Raw genomic sequence first — 19103 nt, forward strand, 5'->3', positions numbered from 1 at the left:
TCCTACTCAATCGAAACAAAAGCTGCAATTGTAATCCAGCAAGGTGGAAGACAAAAATATACATGGACCTTGTGAAACAGTCACATACTTTCGATTCAAACATCATTGCTGCTTTGCATCGACGACCAACCACTCACCAATCAGCCATATAAACCCATCAAATAAGAGAGCATTGAACGAGACGCCGTCAAGAACGCGTGGGTCGCGGCCTTGTTTGAGCAAAAATATGGCCTTGGGGCATTTGAATTGGTTTCTGTTCCGCATCTAGCACAGAAAGGGGCCTTGGACTCTGCCCTTCAAGCTACGCTGCCTACTTTTTTCCCAGCAACACCCCCTTGGAAGCAAACCCGACTACCACCAGTGGACCGTTAACAAAGGCCAACGATGCTCTAGGCATCTCGGGTCTTGTCCATGCGGCCTCTGACATGACATTTGACTGTGACCCGAACAAGGTGACTCCGCCGATGATAATGGCCACCATGAACCTAGCCAGGGCTGCCGCCAAGCATGCCGATATCAAGAGATTTGCCCTCACATCCTCCTGTGCAGCCGCGGCAAGCCCGATGCCCGGAGTCTGGCGCTGAAATCGGAAAGGATGCGTGGAACGACGAAGCAGTTGCTCGAGCTTGGGGGCCCCCCGCCGTACAACCCTGAGCGAGGATTCTCTGTCTACGCGGCCAGCAAGACGCAGTGCGAGAGGGAGCTGTGGCGGTGGTACAGGGAGGAACTGCCCAGGTTCACTTTAAACACAGGCAAGTCGAGAATGCCCCCTGCCCTTTTTGTTTTCATTCATTAGACGGCATCATCGTGGGCTGACCAAAAGACGGGTGAGCTCTGCCGGGCGTGAACATGGTTCCAAGTCTTGACCCGGTGAATCAGGGCCACCCGTCTACATCGGGGCTTATCGAGGCAATTTACAAGGGAAACATGGAGGCTACTCGTAGCGCTGCACCAGTGTAAGTCGCCTGGTTTGAAAGAAAGGGGGGAGGGGGGGAGGTCTGGCCGTAGCAACCAGTGACAACCAAGACTCTTGATTACAGATTTCCACGTCGACGTGCAGGACAATGCTCGTCTGCACGTGGCGGCTCTCCTTCACCCTCGGATACAAAACGAGCGGCGCCGTATACTTGGAGGGGCATTCAGACGACATTTGCGAGGTTGTACCCCAACAGGATATTCGCTCAGGATATGCAGGCGTCGAAATTGGACCGGAGTGATATTGAGTTGGCCGCAAAAGCAGAAGACTGGCCAAAGGAAATGGGCCGCACTGGATAGACCAGCCTAGAGGACAGTTTAATGGCGAATACTCGTGATTTGGCCTAACTTGCATGTGATGACCAACAGTGGCTGTTGGAGCCAAAAAAAAGGGGTGAGATGGTGCAATGTTTCATGGGCTCACCAAAGCATTCTTCTTTTTCTTTCACCTCAACCCACTATTCAGTCATCTCTTACCAGCAATGCAGGGTGTGCGGCATGGCTGGCGCATCATAGAGCCTAGATGATAACGTTGGCCAAAGCACTCGGCATATGCAGTAATATATAGTACAGTAATATATATTATAAAGCCAACAAGAACCACAGGGTGCAAATTGAGGGCAAAATACACCTCTTTGCAGTTCTGCTCGGCCATTTGATAGGAACCCAAGGTGCCGAAGCCAGGGATCGGACCTGACGCAAGTCCTCGCAGGAGTCAATGTTTTCAGTCGTCGGTTGAGCCGGAGCAGTTCGTTTTTTGATACCTTTACTCCAGGTCTAGATTTTCGCTACCGTTGTATGATGTGAGATTTGCCACTTGATAATGCTGACAGCTAGAGTCAGAACTATTTTCTCTGGGCAAACTGGCTGTTGCAAACTCGCTTCGTATCTCGCCGTAGTACACGAATACATGGGAACGACGCATACCCTTCCTCACCCGCATTTGGTGGGAGAAAGAAAAAAAAGAGAAACACACACACGCACAGAGAGAGCGAGTATGTGTATGTGTGTGTGTGTCTGAGGCGGTAATCCGAAACCTGGCTGCAGCAGGATTCTTCACTGATCACCTGGATTGGACCCCGGCCTGCCCCGTGTGGTGTGTAATTTTCGAGTCTGTTACGATGGAAGTTCCAGAGTACAACCATAGTTCACACATTTTGTCCTACATCCCCCCCGCCCCCTATGATGGGAACACAGCAGGCGGGATACACCTTGTCTTTGATGTAATGGTGGCTTGCATTGCAGTGGGTTTCTCAGCTGGTTTCAAGATGGCCCCGGTCTATCAAGAGCGATTTGATCGTGTCTACAAGCGACCTCGAAGCGTATTTATTGATGAGGCTTTCCACCGAGAGCTCAGCTGCAGCTGAGGGAACTTACTGCTTTGCAAGGATCAGTGGCTTGATACCCGCAGCGGCCAGCAGCTGAAAGCACGTGGGATGTGTTCATAACCGTACGGCGGCGATTCATCATACAGACAAACGTACAATCTTGTCAAGTGCGACTCCCCTCGTGAGGAACCCGTATCAGAGAGTATTCAGCGTATTCTCGGTAAGACTTTCTTCGTTTCTTTCTGGTTGGCTGACCAGGATGGTGTCTGGAGTAGCTGTTGATCCCGAAGAGGTTGCCAGGGATTGGCGCGAGGAAAATTGTCGAAAAAAAGACTGTCACTTTCTCTGTGGAAAATTCCGTTTCCTGGCTTATATTTCTTCTTCTTCTCCTCCTCCTCCTCCCTCTTCTTTCAACTATTTGGTGCCTGTTAATATATCGCCCTCGACCTGGACGCTGGCGGCGATTGATGAAAAAAGCAGGGTCAAGTTTATAAAATAATGGCCCTGGCAGAACCTACAAATAAGGCATTGACAACCAACAGCAGACACATCTCAAGTGACGCTTGGAAGAAACATGATTGATGTAATAGAGCAGCCACAGGCAGTGTCGAGAGCGACCAGAAACAGCAATTCCCGGCATCCGCCTCACACCGAGGCAGTTCACCAAGGGTGCAAATGTGAATATCCTCTGACAATCAGGCGAGTGACGCCACCGCATGGCTTGCAGAGAGTGGCAATATAAAAAGCAGCAAAAATGGCCGGCTGTGTGCATGTGAAGAGCAGGCAGGTGACTCGACGAGAGGCTCCAAGTTCCGGCAACAGCTGGGATGCGTGAAGCGTGATTGCTAGAAGAATCTCTAGAACAGTTCAAACTGGTTGCAATAGGCTGGTTGAATTCCTCATCGAATGTCTGGTACTGATGGCGCTGGGTGGAACTTTGAAATGAGGGTGGCCGGCTCCAGCAGGCGCAACCGCCATTTGCCCCCGCTGTGGAATCCCACCAGTTGACGCCTCTTTATAATCAGCCTTGAGGCCTTGTGTTTGTTGGAATAAACGAGGCTAGCATCGGACATGCAAACTCTATAGTCGGTTGACAGGTGGGTTATATACAGATGTAGTTTTTGGCGTGTTACCAAGAGTGGCAACAGTGGGTGTTTGGTGTTTGAGCTTGCGTTGCATTCTATTTTATTATTGTCATCTTGTTCCATGTCTCTCGATCAAGGAACATTTGCCATCACCACGTTTCGCGTCCCTGCAATCATCGTGGATGGTATTACACGAGGCGGCTGACCTGCGCAGACACATTTCCGTCTCGAAGCAGCATGGCACAAGGTCCCAAACCATCTATTGCTGCGTCGACTCAAGAAACAAAGAATACAGCCCATCAGTTTGCACAGACGTGCTCCTGTCCGGATCAGGTATAATCTGCCGACTGGAGGTTCCAAGTAGCGGTACTCCGTACGCGGGCCGACATTCCCACGACTGAACGTAGTAAGCGGCTGCCCCGCCAAAAACATCTCGGCGTCAAGTCGCACTGGGCCATGTATTCAGATGGATGGCTGGGGGTGGGCACGATAAATGTTCCGACGGGATTTCGCAGCGCCACAATCAGCTCGGTTTCCAAACAAATCGCTCTGGTGGCACCAGACGGCGTCAAAAAAGGTGCGATGACGAAAGGAGCATGTCATCAAAACAACATGCCGCCTCGAGACCCTGCTGGAAAAAAGAAAGAGAAGAGAAAAAAAAAATTGAAACCACCGTCCCTCCAACCGACTCATTGGTGCAAGTTTCACGGCCGAAACGCCCTGCACTTCACCATCTGCGGCTGGCACGAGTCGGCGAGAGGGCTGAACCGGCTCGAGGTCAGATGCTGACCACGTCCTGCCAGGTCGCCAGCTTTCCGCGAATGCGGAGTACACGACGACGCTCCAGCCGCGTTTCGACAGAGCCTGGCAAAGCGTTTAGCCGACGGCAAGCCGTCGCATGGGCCTCAGCATGGAAATGCCGGAAAATGCCACTCCAGCCTGATTTTGCTGTCCGTCATGAAAGCGCAAGTGATGTGCAAAAACATTTACCCTTTTTTTTTTTTTCAGCCTCGAGGTCCCCGGACTCCACCGCGGAGGCCGGCATGGCCCCACATGGCCTTCTGGCCCTTGACGTATCATCCTTATCTTGCAGGGCGCAACCATACCCGGACCGATAGAAGGCTTCTCTTGGGCTGCTCTTCTTGGTGCCAGACAGACAGACAGCCCCAGTCGCAATGGTCACTCGAAAAGGGCAGGCATGTTGTGGCCTTGCAACTTCCCTCCCCTGGTCGGTCCGCCGACCAACCACCCACCCACCCTCCGAGTTCAAATGTCAACTAGTCATGTCTGGTGGCTCAAAGGCGCTATTTAGTTTCCCCCATGATAGCCGCTGTCAATCTCCGGAAAGTTCAATGTTGCCTGCCAAGGTAATCTAGTTCCCATCAAATCTGTCAGCGCGGCGAAAGGGCCGGGGGAGAGGCAAAAGAGGCCAACGCCACCAGAGTACATGATTCCAGTTTGTTCCACTTTGACGACATTGATGACTCGCTTTTGCTGCATGTCAACTTGTCGACGCAGTCGTCTTGTACCGAGTAATGGTTGGCAACTGGGGCCAGTAGATAGGCGGCTCCCAGCGGAAATAGCCGCTTTTCTGCATCGATCCTGTCTGTCGCCTCCGGCTAAAAGAGTCTGGTGGCATCCTGGCAGAAAGGACACATGTGGAGGAAGCTTCATCGCGCGGCTGGCATTGGGAACACCATGTCAAGCCTTCAAAAAGCGCTGGTGGACTCTATTTTACTTACTAATCTTTGGTATTCCCCTTGGTTCCCCTTCTACATCCAAGTTCGCCTCCCATCCATCCCGCTTCTCCCGTCATCATATCCTCCTCCCATGATAGGGTATCAAGTCCGACGCCACTCTAATTTCAATGTTCAAATACTCCGCAAGCAGTACTAGGCACTGATCACCATGACGCCTCCAATATTCAGGCGCCGCATCACATCCGTTGCTCCATCTTTCCCAATAGGCCGTTACATCAATGGGTGTCATGGATCAAACGGGCACCCCCCTGGAATTGCTCGATGGCGTCCAATACCACCCCAGACAGCGTACATACGCTCCCGAGATCCCGTACCTGGGATTGCAACCCCGGCCCATCCAAGGCATCTCAAGTGCTCCCGGATGGATGGAGGAGACGTGTCGGTCCAAGATGGCCCGACTTACATGGCCATTGGGCCGAAGCAAACCAACGGCAGTCGAGCCTTTCCCTTTCTGCCTCCAATCTTGACCCTTTACTTCTTCACAGTGATCCCGCCGGCGAACCATACCGGCCAGCCATACGGCTGTGCTCTGGGGTTACCGGGTTGCTCATGTCATACCCATCTGCCGGTAGCGAATTGTGAATGCCCATGTGTTCATAGCTGCCCATCCAGTTGCTACGCCTGGTGTTGTTGCTGATATGCGAGCTGCTCTCATTGTTGATATCCATGTCCATGGCGCCGGGAATGCTCGACACCTGGTGTATTCCGTGGAAGCCCGCCGCTGCCGGGTTCGCAACCGGCTCGGCTTCTTGTCCCACAGCAATGTACTGCCCCGTAATGGCTGTGGATATCATCTGTGAGGATTGAGGGTACAATGCCGAATCTGTACCACCATGATAGAACAGCTGCGGTGGAGTCAACGGGTGCAAGGAGGCTGCGGCGTCATTGAACTGAACTTGGCCATGGCTGCGGCCCTGGCCCAAGGCGCGATCGGCGTCAAATACTAGCTCAATCGGGCGAGGCACATGGTGGCCCGGCTGGATGTCGGCGTACAGTCCATGTTCGACCCCGACGCCCCCAGAGACTTTGAACTGGCCCATATCCCGTTCCACGGCAAGCTGGGGGCTTTGCGCGTGGGCGTCAAACGACAGCCGGTGCTGCTGGTACTGCGCCTTGGGGCATCTCCTCCGTACCGGGGGCTCGAGCTTGCCTTCCAAGTTGCTCAGATCCCCCGGGTTGGATCCCAGCATGATGATGAGGCGGACCAGGAAGGGCAGGTTTTCGACGTGGCCGGCCTCGAGGGTTTTCCGAGCAGCCATACTTGACTGGGGCTCCCATTGAAGCTGAGGCCTCTCCATGTCCGGCCACGCCTTGTCCCAAAAGGCAGAAACTTGACGCTGTCGCAAGAGATTGCGGATTCTGGTCGAGTAGGACCAGCGGCCGCCGTTGGACCCTTCCTCAAAGTGCTTGACAATGTGGCCCGAGTACTCCTTCAGGGTCGCCGCAGTGTCGTCTTCGTGGGGGGCTTCAAATACTTGGGGGCAGTTCTCGAACCCGCAAGCAAATACTGTTTGGGGGCACAGCTTCACCTTGGCCTCGTCGACGTTCATGTGTGATCGCCCGTGTGCAGTTCGGAGGTGGTTCTGGTAAGCTGTTTGCCAGTCGTAGGCCACTCGACATCCGGGGTGCTGGCAAAACCACACAGCATTGCTGTTGTGGAAGTTCTCAATGTGCCGCCTGAGGTCGTTTCGACGGGTGCACGTCTTTCGTATGTTTTCCTCGGCGCAGAACCCGCAAGCATAGTCAAGCCTGTGTGTCATGGATACAACTGCGGTCCCACGGTCGGTGGTGGATTGTCGTCGTGACCTCTGTGACGATGCATTGCTTGAGAGCGAGTGGCTGGGCTTTGTGCCTTGGCCATGGCTTTGATGTATGGGCCGGCTCGGCATGCTGTCTCTGTCCGAGCCAAGAAGAGGCACGGGAAACACTCCCTCTGACAGCTGGCCTTGTGCTATATAGTAAACAAAGTGTCAGGTTCCCGAGCTTCCAGATTCCAGGCTCCCCGTGCTTTGTGGAAAGGAAGTTTAACAAAGTAAGAAGGCGTGCAGACGTACCAGATGGGCTTACACATGACTCCTCCTCCACTAGTCGGTTTATGTCTTCCTTGGTGTACTTTTCCAGCAACTGACGGATTATGGCTCGAGGATCGTAACCTTGGATAGATGGCGACGTGGATAAGGGACTTCCTGTATCCGACTCCGGGGTCATCATGGAAGGCGGGCTCGAGGCCGGGGACATAATCATGGCCGTCCAGATCCAGATCCAGGTGCGAGCTTCGTTGGAGTGTATAGAGAAATAATAAGACAGGTCTTAGCTAATGGGACCGGGGGCAGCCCGGTTACTACAGGACCACAGGACCTGTATGGGGGGACCTGTTCAAGACTGGAGCGGCCTTGTAAGATGATGGAGCTGTCTGTACAGCACCATGAACAGAAACGGTGGTAGTATCATATATTATCGTGATGTGAAGGACAAACGGAGAAAGAAAACGAGGTGAGATTTAGGTACTGTGGTGATGGAGATTTGCTCTTCTGCTTTTGTAGAGACGGTGGTTTATAGTCGTCAAAAGACTCGGTCTAGAGCAGGTCTTGTGTGTATATAGACTTATGTATACGAGTCTTGGGTTATACTTGTTGTTGACAAACAGACGAGAGGGAATTGACCAAATTTGCAGAATAGATGGAAGGGGGCGGGAAGACCAGAGTCTTTATGGTTTGTCGCGTGGCTTAAGATCGGGACGAGCTACTTCTGATGCGGAAGAGAGGCGTCAGCTCTTGGAGGGACGGCCAATGGCCCGGGAAAGTGAGAAAGGCGAGGGTCTCGGCAGGCATTGAAATAGAGTGATAACTTAGAATGCCAGAGCGGCGCTGAGCCATGTGCTCGGAAAGAATCTATGGCACTCGGCGGGAGAAGGGCAACAGATGTCCAGAGGTCCAGATGTCCAGAGGTCCAGATGTCCAGATGTCCACTGGTAGGAACAAACCAACTACTACCACGGATGCTCATGGAGTCATGGGCCTGTGCCGTGCGGCGGTGCGGGCTGCTGAAGCATCGAGGTTTTACTGCAAGTGGAGAAGGGGGGAGTGCGTCTTGCATCTTGCGTCTTGCGTCTCCTTTCCTGGCCATCAGGACCTGATAAGCAGTGGTGGTCATATTCTACAAGACGACCCGGTACGGGGACACAGCGTATGGACATGTTGGGTTCGGTGCGAGGTGATGGAACCAAGTGAGCAACCGTCAAAATCAGGTGGTCTGGCACGGGGACGAACCTGGAAAAGTACCGAAGACTCGAACTAGGTTAGCTTCCAGCCCGGTTTACCATGGGGGAGTGGCAAGTTCCTACCATACCGGGCAAGTATGGGGCAAATACCATGGACGGCTAGCTCTCGGCTAATTCTCCGTAGTTTGTTTTGTACGGGTACATGGTTGGTGTTGGTGTGCTTGTCGACTTATAAGCAACCGAGTACGGACATGGAGTACGTAGTGACTCGGTGCTCCGTCACGATACTACGCGACACTTGCCGTACCGAGTACCTCAGCCAACAAGCGGCTTTTGTGGCGTCAGGCGTCGCTGTCTCTTTCTCCATTGCCTCTTATCAGGAGAAGGGTTTGAGACAAAAGCAACGGTGAACAAGAAGATTGGGGCGGGTTCCACCTTGACAGGCTCTCTGGTGCTCTTACACCACTTACTGCGTGAGGTTTGGTGATGATGCCTGCAACCAACTCCCAAGTCGCTGGGATTCGGTGGTATTGGGCAGATGGCCAACCAAGCGGGAGAAGCAACCAGTCCACGTCCCAAGCTCCCGAAGACAAAAATTGATGTGGCGATAGCTGCAGGCTGAAAAGCCAGGGACTCGGAGAAGGATGTGGGACTGATCAAGGGTCGAGGTCGACGACCCTGCAGAGTCTTTGTAGAGGGGGGGCGTGTGAGTTGACGATGGCACGACGAAGAAGCATCACGCAACTCACGGTTCAGCAATACCAGCGCTTATCTGACCAGAGAACAGCTTGGCGGCCAAGAAGTCGCCCTATGGTGTAGGGGCGGCAGATGAGGAAAAGCTGAAGTCGACTTGTTGAATATGCGATTTATTTTATTTTTATTTCTTTCTTCTCTCCCCCCCTCTCTCGTCACTACTGGACCTTGGACCCGAGGGAGGCCATCCGGCAACATTGTGACATTGACAGACGCGCGCGCGCTTGTGAGCTCACACAGGCTTTGATATTAAGCTTTCCACCCCATGGTCTTTACCCCGTAGTTATGTGGCTGTCCCAAAGCGTCCTGTTGTTGCGTGGGGAGACTCATGCTTCCTGCAGACTTGCGCAACACAATACCGAGAAATGTTGCACCTCCCGGCTTCGTTCCTCACACACGGGACTAAATACAACAACAGACACTGGCATGCCGACCATATCGAGGAGATTACCAACGAGACGTGATGGGTGCTTGGGGGCCGCACGAGGCAAAAGACGGCCGCGTCGAGGTCTGCTCCGGCGCAGACAGGAGCCAAAGCCGTTGAGGGTATTCAACCACGACTACCAAGGGATCGGGGGCTGACAAACAGCTAGCACCTGTTTAAACCCCTGTTTAAGCCCCAAGGGCCACGGGCAGCCATCTGCTCGGGACGGGAGGGAGCAACAAGGGTGGTTGATTTGAAGGGGTTAAAAAAAGGAAGAGGCCATGGGGCATGCTTGTCTGACAAGGCCATTTGCTCACATTTTTTTCTCACATGGAGTCTGTCTGGTACTCCGTTCCCTCTGTTCGTAATTACTCCATTGTTACTCCGTCACCCCCCCCCCCCTTTTTTTTTTTTTTTGGGGACCAAATTTATTTTTAATTCTGTCAGTAGTTGAGTTTGAGACAAAGCTCTTCCGGCATCTCCTGCGAGCCGACAGACCATTGGGCTCGCAGCATCGCCTCGTGTCTCATTCTTGCGTGTCTGCGCCCCCCTGGGCTCTTGATACCGCTGTGCCGGACACCGGCATTTCCGGAATGACAAAGCATGGGATGCAAGCAGAGGGAAAAAAGGCATCCAAGGCGTATTCCATCCATCCATCTTGCATGTAGCATCCCGTTCCGAGAAGTGTTATACCACTCCGACAGCTCCCGCCTGTTCCTGCGGCAATGGCTACAGCCAAAACTATGTACAATTTCAAGACGGGGACTGGCACGAGAGACTGTCCACTCTTTTCTTTCAAGGTCCTGCGGATGGGCGTTCCGGTACTACTTGATCCAAGCCATCTATGAGACAGCAGCTTGCTTCGAGATCCTTCCCGAGACCCAGCCATGAGGCCAGACCAGCAAAAACAACAAAACATGGGCCAGCTTAGGTCCGGATCAACATTCAGCCCCAGAGTGAACATACAAGTGTGAGGGGCAAAGACGGTCAATCAATGTCCCAGGAGCAAGACATGACGAAACGGAGGCCACGAGGTGACATACCGTAGGAGAATATTTTAGCCTAGCATGCTGCGCTCCGGGGGTAAATCGCTAAACCGCCTTTTGACAGACCAGTTGACGGTTTGAACCGTTTCCCCAAGCGTTGGACCGCGCTGCTGCCGCGTCACCACTTACTTCCCAGGGAAGATCTGCCGCTTCAGCCGTCCTGCCGCTGCCACCCCAGCTCGAGCTTTCTACGTGCGAAGACCTGGGGCTACGCGGGGGACGCTATTTTCCACGATGACGGGCCACAGCCTTACCGAAAACGAAATAAATCGGGCCGTGGCCGTTGTCAGCCAGCCAATCTTGTGCCCCCGGCATGCCTGTTGAGACGCCTGATCGGATGTCCTCCAACATGCCAAGCCTGTCACAACGCCAGGAAGCAGAGTCTCGTGAATACTCGCTTGGTCTCTGGTCGCTATGCGCCGGCTGCGTATGGCCTCGCTTGTGTGTGGGGGTGGGTGTAAGAGAGAGCGGAGAGGTAAAGGATTGGAAAGAGAGGGACGGAGAGCAAAAGCGAGCGCAGCTTCTAGACTTGGTCCATTGGAAAGAGTCGGGCTTTGTTTCTATTCTCGGCATGTTTGCCGCTGACGATTAATTATACCGATGAAGGTACATGTACTCCCAGACACAGAGACTGGGGCCATTGATGATCAAGCTAGCTCCAAAGAATTCTAATCTCTCTGCATGTGAAGGGAGGCAAGGCTGACGAAATCGCAATTGCATTGAACTGTCTTGGCCGAACTAATAACAAGGCTGACAAGCTGGGAATGTGCGATGCTATGGGTATCGCGCGAGGCTGAACCCTTATCACGTGACCACCCTTAATACCTTCTCTTAGCCGAGCTATGATATTTAATATACATGAAAATCCGGTATTCGCGTTATTATTTCCTTTAATTCATTTATTCTATTTATAATTATTACCTATTATAGTTTCGCATATAAAATGTATTATTCGTTTAAATATATTAAAGTTATAATTATTAATAGAATTAATTGTATTTAATTAGGCTAAGTAGCTTTATAAGTCTATTAGCGTATATATCTTTTATACTTACTTATATAATACTAAAGTATTCTTCTTTAACTCTTTAAATAATCTATTTATACCATAAATTAATGTAATAAGTTCTTATTATATTGTTTTTATTAAGCGCTATAATCTTCGTATTTTAACTATTAATAAATAATATTAAAGGTTATAGTTATAAATAATTAAGGTTAGTAATAAGGTTATTAATCTAAAGGGTAGCTTTACCTATAAGCGTTAAATTAATAAATTCGGCCTTTATAAAGCTTAATATAATAATAGTTTACTTTTTTAATTTTTATATAATAAAACCTTTAGCTAAAAATATAATGTAATTAACTGTAAAATAATAATTATAATTATCGTTTATAAAGAAGGCGTTTATATATACTTAAAGCTTTAAATTATTAATATTATACTTATAGCTACCTATAATAATTCCATTTAATTATATGCCTTAAAGATATTACTAGAGATACTTTAAGATACTAAGATAAATTTATTTTAAACTATAATTTATAGCACTAAGCTTATTAACTATATATATAATATTTAGCCTTATACTTATAGTAAGCTAATTAAGACTTCTAGTACATTTAAGCTAATTAGTAATATTTATAATAGATTTAAGGTTCTTTTAATTAAAGGGGATATTTACATTTAAAGGCTATAGTAACTTTACTATAGCCTTTATATTAATATTAAACTTTTAAAGTAATCCTTTAATATAAAAGGTTTAATAAATCTTAATAATATAATTACCTTTATTACGTTTAAATTCTAGGCTAAGAAATTATTTAATATTACTTAATCGTTTAATTTTAAAATATTCTTTTAAAGCTATAAGAACTTTATTAATAATTTAAAGGGTTAGTCCTATAATAATAATATTATTAACGTAAAGTAAAATAAGCACTCTATTATATTAAAGAAAGATATAAAGTTTCTCTTAAAGTTATTTAAAGCCTAGCTTCTTAAATTTATTATTAATATCCTTAAACCACTATATTAAAGCTATAAAAAGGCTATAAAGAGCTTAACGTAATAGGTAAACTTTACCTATACTATTATTATAGCCTTAGGGTTATTTAACATAGATTTTTTGCCTTACTTTTAAGTTAAGAAACGCTATAATAGTATTATATTAACGCTATTTAAAGTTTAATATAGCTATAATAATATAAAATACTTATATAGACACTAAATGTGCTATAATAGCGTATAAATCTTAGTTATTAAAGATATTACTTACTTTATTACCTTAAATAATCTAGCGAGCTTTCGCGTAAGGTTCTTCTTTAATTAAATACTTTACCTAGTAAACCTATTACCTTAAAAGCACTTTTACTTCTTTTAAAGCTTTAATAAGCTTATATATATCTTAATTAATAAGTCTATTAACTTCTTTTCGTTTAGCTAGTTTTTAAAAGGAATTATAATTATAGCGTTTAATAGCCTTAAATTAAGTTTTTAGAATATCTTACTTATAATTAGCGATTTATTTAATTAATATTAGGCTATATAAAATAAAAAGATTAGGTTTATTATTATAAATATTACTATTAATATACTTAACTATTAAATTAAAAAAACGTGTATCTTTAAAGCTATTAAGATAGGCTTATTTCTTTCTATTAGTTTAAAGAGAAAGATAATTATATTAAGTGCTTAAGCGTAAAGAGTAGTAAACTATAAATTCCTTTTATTCCGTCATAATTTAAGCCTTTAACGCGAGAGAAGGGAGATTAAAGTCTTTATTTACGTTAAAGAAGCATTTATTTATTTCGCTTAGTATTAAAGATAACGTAGAAAATATTAATTGCTTAAGATAATTATTATTATTATTATTTTTATTATTATTACCTATATTAATAGATAACGTGGTATTAGCTTAGCTTTTATTACTATTTCCTATAGTATTAATTATCTTATTAACTTAGTTTACACCTATAATATAAATACGTTTTTCTTTACCGGTTAGTTTAAGATTAATAAGTTTAGCTTTATACTTAAATTATTCTAATATATTATTTTTAGATTCTTTACTTTATCCTTTAAAGAAGCGTATATTATAAGCACGTATAACGCGTTTCTCTTTTAATAACTAAATATTATAAATATAGCTAGTCGCTCCTTTAACGCTAATAAGATAGCCTTTAATAGCTCTTAATACTATTTTAGCTATAATAACTCTCTTATTATCTAGGATTTATACGTAGGTAATATATCCCTATATTTAAAGGTTACGAATTATAGCTTTTATATTAAGACTAAGCTTATTATATAAGGCTTAAGTTAGTAACTTACTATTTAAATTACTATTTATTAGAAGTAAATTAATAATTTTTATTACGTGTTAAATTATATAAGGTTATAAAGCCTTTAATAATTTAAATTTAATTATATAAGTATAAGCTAACTTTATAAGAGTTCGTTTAGCTCTTTTAATTATACCTTAATATACTAGTGTATTTAGGGTACTTATATAATAATAAATATCTTAAGAGTTATAAACTTCTTAAAGTTTCTTACTAATAAATTTCTAGGCGTTATTAAAAGCTAATACCTAAACTTTATAGCTATTATTAAGGTTTTTAGCTTAATTAATTCATGTATTAATTGCTAATATAACTTTCTTTTAATTAACGGTTATAATAACCTAATAAAAGCATGTTTTTATATTAATAATATAAAGTATATATTATTTTCCACTAAAAGATATAGGCTTATATTCTATAAAGTCCTAGTAAATATAAGAAAGAAAGCTAGTTACCTTAATAGTAGGTTAGTAATTAACTATTTAGTCTACCTTTATAAGATTATAGGCTTTATAATAAAAGTTACGTAAAGAGTTTTAGTTAACACGAATTCCCTCTTCTTTATATACTTTTAAGATCTATTCTTACCTAGTATAGTTAAGTCTTTTATAAAGAAGACTATACTTAATAGATTTTATAATAGCTTTTAATAAAAGAGATATAAAGTTATAGTATTATATATTATTTTAAGTGATTTTTATTATAATAACGTTCTAAGTCTAATAATAGTTAATAATAAGCTACTTTATTAACCGTTATATAAGTGTATCTTTAAATCTATTAAATATAATTCTATTAGAACGTAAAAGTCCTATAAATATTATATTAACTATTACTTTTAAGGAGTAGTTAACGTTTACTAATTCTAATATACCACTTAATATAAGAATGAGAATTAATCTAATACTATTAATTTAAAGTTATCCGCTATTATAGGCTTTTATATAATTTACATATAAAGATATATTTAAATAAGTGAACTATTTAAGGTTATTAAAGGTATAATTACTATATTTAAAGTTAAGAATTATATTATTTTATTTAAGGTTTCTTAAAGAAAGAACTATATTAATTGCGCTATTTAAGCTATTATTAATAGGAATAGTTTTAGGATTAAATACATTTACACTAAGTGTAAGTCCTATAAAACTTCTACTAATATTTATAATATTAGGATTAGGCTTTAACTTATTATTATTTTTAGAGCTATTTAGCTTTTAGTTCTTAGAAGTTAAGTTAGAATAAAGTAATTAATATTTATTCTTTTTATATTTAACTTTACCTAGTTTAATTATATAATTATAATTAAGTTTAATATTCTTATTAGTATTATTAAACTCTCTAGTATTTTATAGGTTAGAATTTCCTCCCTTAAAGTTATTATTACTATTATTATTATTATTACTATTATTACTATTATTACTATTATTACTATTATTATTGCGACTATTTTAGCCCTAATAGCCGCCTTAATTACTATTCTAGCCTTAATTACTATTCTAGCTATTACCTTAAAGTATAAAGGTAGTCTTTATAGTATTTTAATTACTATTAGCTATATAATTTAATATCTTAAGCATTTTTTTAAGAGTTAAATCTCCTTTAATAGTACTAATTTTCTATAAAGCGTATAGTTATAAATGTAACTTTTAAATTACATTTATTATTACCCTAATCTAAATAACTTTAGGTATATTAGGGTGTTTTCTCTTAATTTAATTCCATAAATTCTAGTGTTTATCTAGCTAATTATACATTTTTATGTAAGTAGAATAATTAAAGGCTATAAGTTAAGTAATAATATTAATAATTATAATATTTGCTTATATATTAACGTCTTTAGCAATTATTTATATTATTTTAACTAGTAATTTATCTGGAGTTTATTCTTTAGCTTTAAGATTCTTTTAAATTCGTAAAGATACTATAAAGAAGATTAATATATTACATTTTATAAAGCTAATATTTAATAATTTAAAATGCTTTATTTTACTATATATAATCTTTTATAGACCTAATATATAAGCTATAAGCTTAATTAAAGTTTTTTATTTATTATAGTTAATTAAATCTACTAAATCCTTAATATTTACTATAATAGTATTATTTAATAAAGAGAAAGCTAATATTCTATTAAAGTTTACTCGTATAAAGTACGGGATCTTCTAAAACCGCCTATAAGCTTATAGGTTATCTTAAATAGATTTAAAAGTCTTTAAATTTTACTCTAATATGCTTATTTACAGCGAAATTTAGTGTGCGTTAAAATATTATACGATATTTAATTATTATTATTTTAATTATTGCCTAAATTACTAGTATTAATAAATAGCTATTATTTAATTATATAGTTTACGATATTATTAAATGTTATATAAGGGCCTTTAAATATTATATATTTAGCTAATTATCTAAAACCTAGCTTTAATATCTTTTAGTATAGTAGTAAGTGTAGCTAGTACTTTACCGTTATAATTAAAAGTTACTATAATTACTAGCTAATTATAGTAAAAGTAAAGTTAAGAGTATATAACTCTTAAAGGCTATATTAATAAGCTATAATTTTATTATAACTTATAGATAATATTAGTTTAGTTTCCCCTTAATATAATTACTCGTCTTATTCGTATATTATATTATTACTATTAACTTAAATAAAGCAAATAACTTTAAAATTTCTATTACCCTAATAATTCGCTTTTTAGTATTAACTTTAGATTATTAGTTTTAGGTGCTTAAAGCGGTTACTTATAAAAGTAACGTTAAGTTCTAGCCTACTATTCGTGTAAAGTTATTAAGTAAAAGGGTTTTCTTTTATTATAATTATTAATAATATATTAACTATAAAGTTAAAGTACTAAATACTAGTATTTTCGCTATAACTATATAATTAAAATAATAGCTTTAATAAGGTTAAATTTACTATAAATTACCGTTTTAAAGAGGTTTTAAGTTTAATTCTAGCGGTTATTATTTTTTTAATAATAAAGCTTAAGAAAGGTAAGCTATTAATAATTAATAAAGGCTTTAAACATAAATTTAAAAGCTTTATTAGCCTTAATCTTCTTAATAGCCTTTTTCTTATTTCTCTTACATTTTATAAGGCTCTTTATAGCTTCTCGTCTCTTAAAGAGGCTTATAATATACTATAAGTTAAGATTCTTATTATTTAATAATACTATAATTAATTAATTATAGTATTTTACGCGTAAATTATATATGTAAGCTATAATAAACGGTCTATAACCTTAATTATTACTTATAACACTTAAATTAATAGAAGATAAAGATAAAAAGAGTTAATAGAAGGTTTATAATAATACTTTAAGAGCGAGAGGGCTTATAACCTGTAAAGGGAGGTAAGGCTAACGAAATCGTAATTACATTAAACTGTCTTAGCCGAACTAATAATAAGGCTAATAAGCCGGGAATGTGCGATGCTGTGGGCATCGCGCGAGGCTGAACCCTCATCACGTGACCACCCTCAACACTGCATATCATACATCATAAGACTTACACTAGCAAAGAGCGAGTAGAGGGGAAGGCCTTGGCGGAGTTGAAAGAGAAAAAAGGTCCACGACAGTGACCAGTGTCTATCTCGGTGTTCGTTTCACGTATTGGACCTCCTCGTCTTCTTCTTTCCCCCTCTTTTCATCAGTATATACATACGCAAGGGAGTCAGATGCGAATTCTAGTCTCAAAAAAGAGCTAATCCCACCAGAACTAGACGTCGTAGGGCTAGTTTCATCCACCAAAACCGACGATGGAGCCAGAGGGACCGGACTAACAGCGCTTGACTGGACCAGAGGCGACAAGCGCCACTGATCAAATGAATGGAGGTGATCAAGCCACACGAATAAACTACCCAAGGTACCCAGGCGCCACGCAAGGCCGGGGCTGGGGAAGGCGGCGACGTCTTATTTGGGGGCGGGCTAGGTTTGGCTTGCCCGGGAATGAGGCAAACGGATCACCACATTGTACCCCGTACGGAGGACGAGCAGCCATCCTTTGTTGTGTGCCCTTCCGCTGGAACAAGTTGTCTCGGAATGTGCCGCTGCTGTGAGATGAGGGTCTCGTGCCAACGGAGCCAAGGCTTGCTTTTGTGCAGGTCGAAGAATCATGGCTGTCTATCAAACACATGGCCACCCTGGGATAGTTACATGGCAGGGAACAACTCGGCAAACCACTGGCTGACGAGGTTGTTGTCATCTCGACGACTAATGCAGTGTCAACTATCCACCTTGTCGGAAAAGATTCGTTATCGTGTTTCTAAAGAGATCGATGTTGGCCCGAGCACCCCGTGTTTGTCGTGGCTCAGCCCTGACCCGTCAGCTTGGCAATAAGACAAGCTTTTTTTGGGCGAGACAAACATGCCACGCAGAACAGAGCGGCATGGTCTGCGTTGGCACTCAGACAAGCTGCGCAGTTCCCTCCCGGTGGCAAGGTCCCGGCGCCCACAAAAAAAGCTGCCTGCCCTGCTTTGCCGTGCCTGCGCAGAATAAAAGGTTGCTTCTCGGTACTCTGTGCTGTATGTACATACACGCAGGCACCGAAACCATATGCACCGGACCCTTTGCGGCTGACGGTCCGTTGTCGGGAAGTGGGCATACATCAGGGGATCACCATCCGTCTCATTGGGAAGTTCAAGCCGCCACCTCAGCCGTGCCGATGACCTGCGGGACCTTACCAGTCCGCAGCAGGCCTACCGGGGGTTAACAAGATGGGGTCACCGAAAGAAGAGATAAGGGGTGTTACAGGTCGCGGGAAAATCCATAGTCTAGTTCGTTTTTGCACAGACAATGCAAAATCCGGGGCACTTGAACATGCTCTAGGCGTGTAGCAGACACGCACCAGACTTCACCATTTGATACATACACAACCTACATACAATTACTCTCCCAAGTCTCTCTGTCTTCCTGACACGCGCCTTAGGCATGGCACGCCGTCGGTAGCAGTCGTAGATAGTCCGTTGAGTCCTAGCGTGGATGACCGTCAAGCAGTCATGAGAGAAAAGTCACGATGCAATCTAAAATCACACAGGACCAAAACAAAGTGGCCAAAATTTGCCCCCATACTGTGAGACAAGGCGAGGGGGAAGCGAGTGAAGAAGCAAAATACCTGACCTTGAAACTGGTGGCACCCTGCCCAGCCAAGCCAAGCCTAGCCA

At 43.0% G+C, this 19103-nt stretch overlaps 3 protein-coding genes across 3 annotated transcripts; 1 reads left to right on the forward strand and 2 right to left on the reverse strand.

Moving 5' to 3' along the window:
- The first annotated feature begins 201 nt into the window (after positions 1-201).
- On the forward strand, positions 202-1298 carry J3458_014518 (uncharacterized protein). The gene is made up of 2 exons (XM_066120604.1): positions 202-956; positions 1041-1298. The coding sequence occupies exons 1-2, from the start codon at positions 850-852 to the stop codon at positions 1273-1275; spliced, it is 342 nt and encodes a 113-aa protein (XP_065974439.1). The 5' UTR covers positions 202-849; the 3' UTR covers positions 1276-1298.
- Positions 1299-4783: 3485 nt separating this feature from the next.
- Positions 4784-8387, reverse strand: J3458_014519 (uncharacterized protein). Its single transcript, XM_007816450.2, has 2 exons — positions 7203-8387; positions 4784-7099 (listed from the first exon to the last, which is right to left on the reverse strand). The coding sequence occupies exons 1-2, from the start codon at positions 7390-7392 to the stop codon at positions 5628-5630; spliced, it is 1662 nt and encodes a 553-aa protein (XP_007814641.2). The 5' UTR covers positions 7393-8387; the 3' UTR covers positions 4784-5627.
- Positions 8388-10039: 1652 nt separating this feature from the next.
- Positions 10040-10579, reverse strand: J3458_014520 (uncharacterized protein). Its single transcript, XM_066120605.1, has one exon. It carries the CDS (start codon positions 10507-10509, stop codon positions 10072-10074), a length of 438 nt encoding a protein of 145 aa, XP_065974440.1. The 5' UTR covers positions 10510-10579; the 3' UTR covers positions 10040-10071.
- Between the last annotated feature and the right edge of the window lie 8524 nt (positions 10580-19103).

Source organism: Metarhizium acridum (genome assembly GCF_019434415.1).
Source record: "Metarhizium acridum strain ARSEF 324 chromosome Unknown scaffold_320, whole genome shotgun sequence".
Taxonomy (NCBI): Eukaryota; Fungi; Ascomycota; class Sordariomycetes; order Hypocreales; family Clavicipitaceae; genus Metarhizium; species Metarhizium acridum.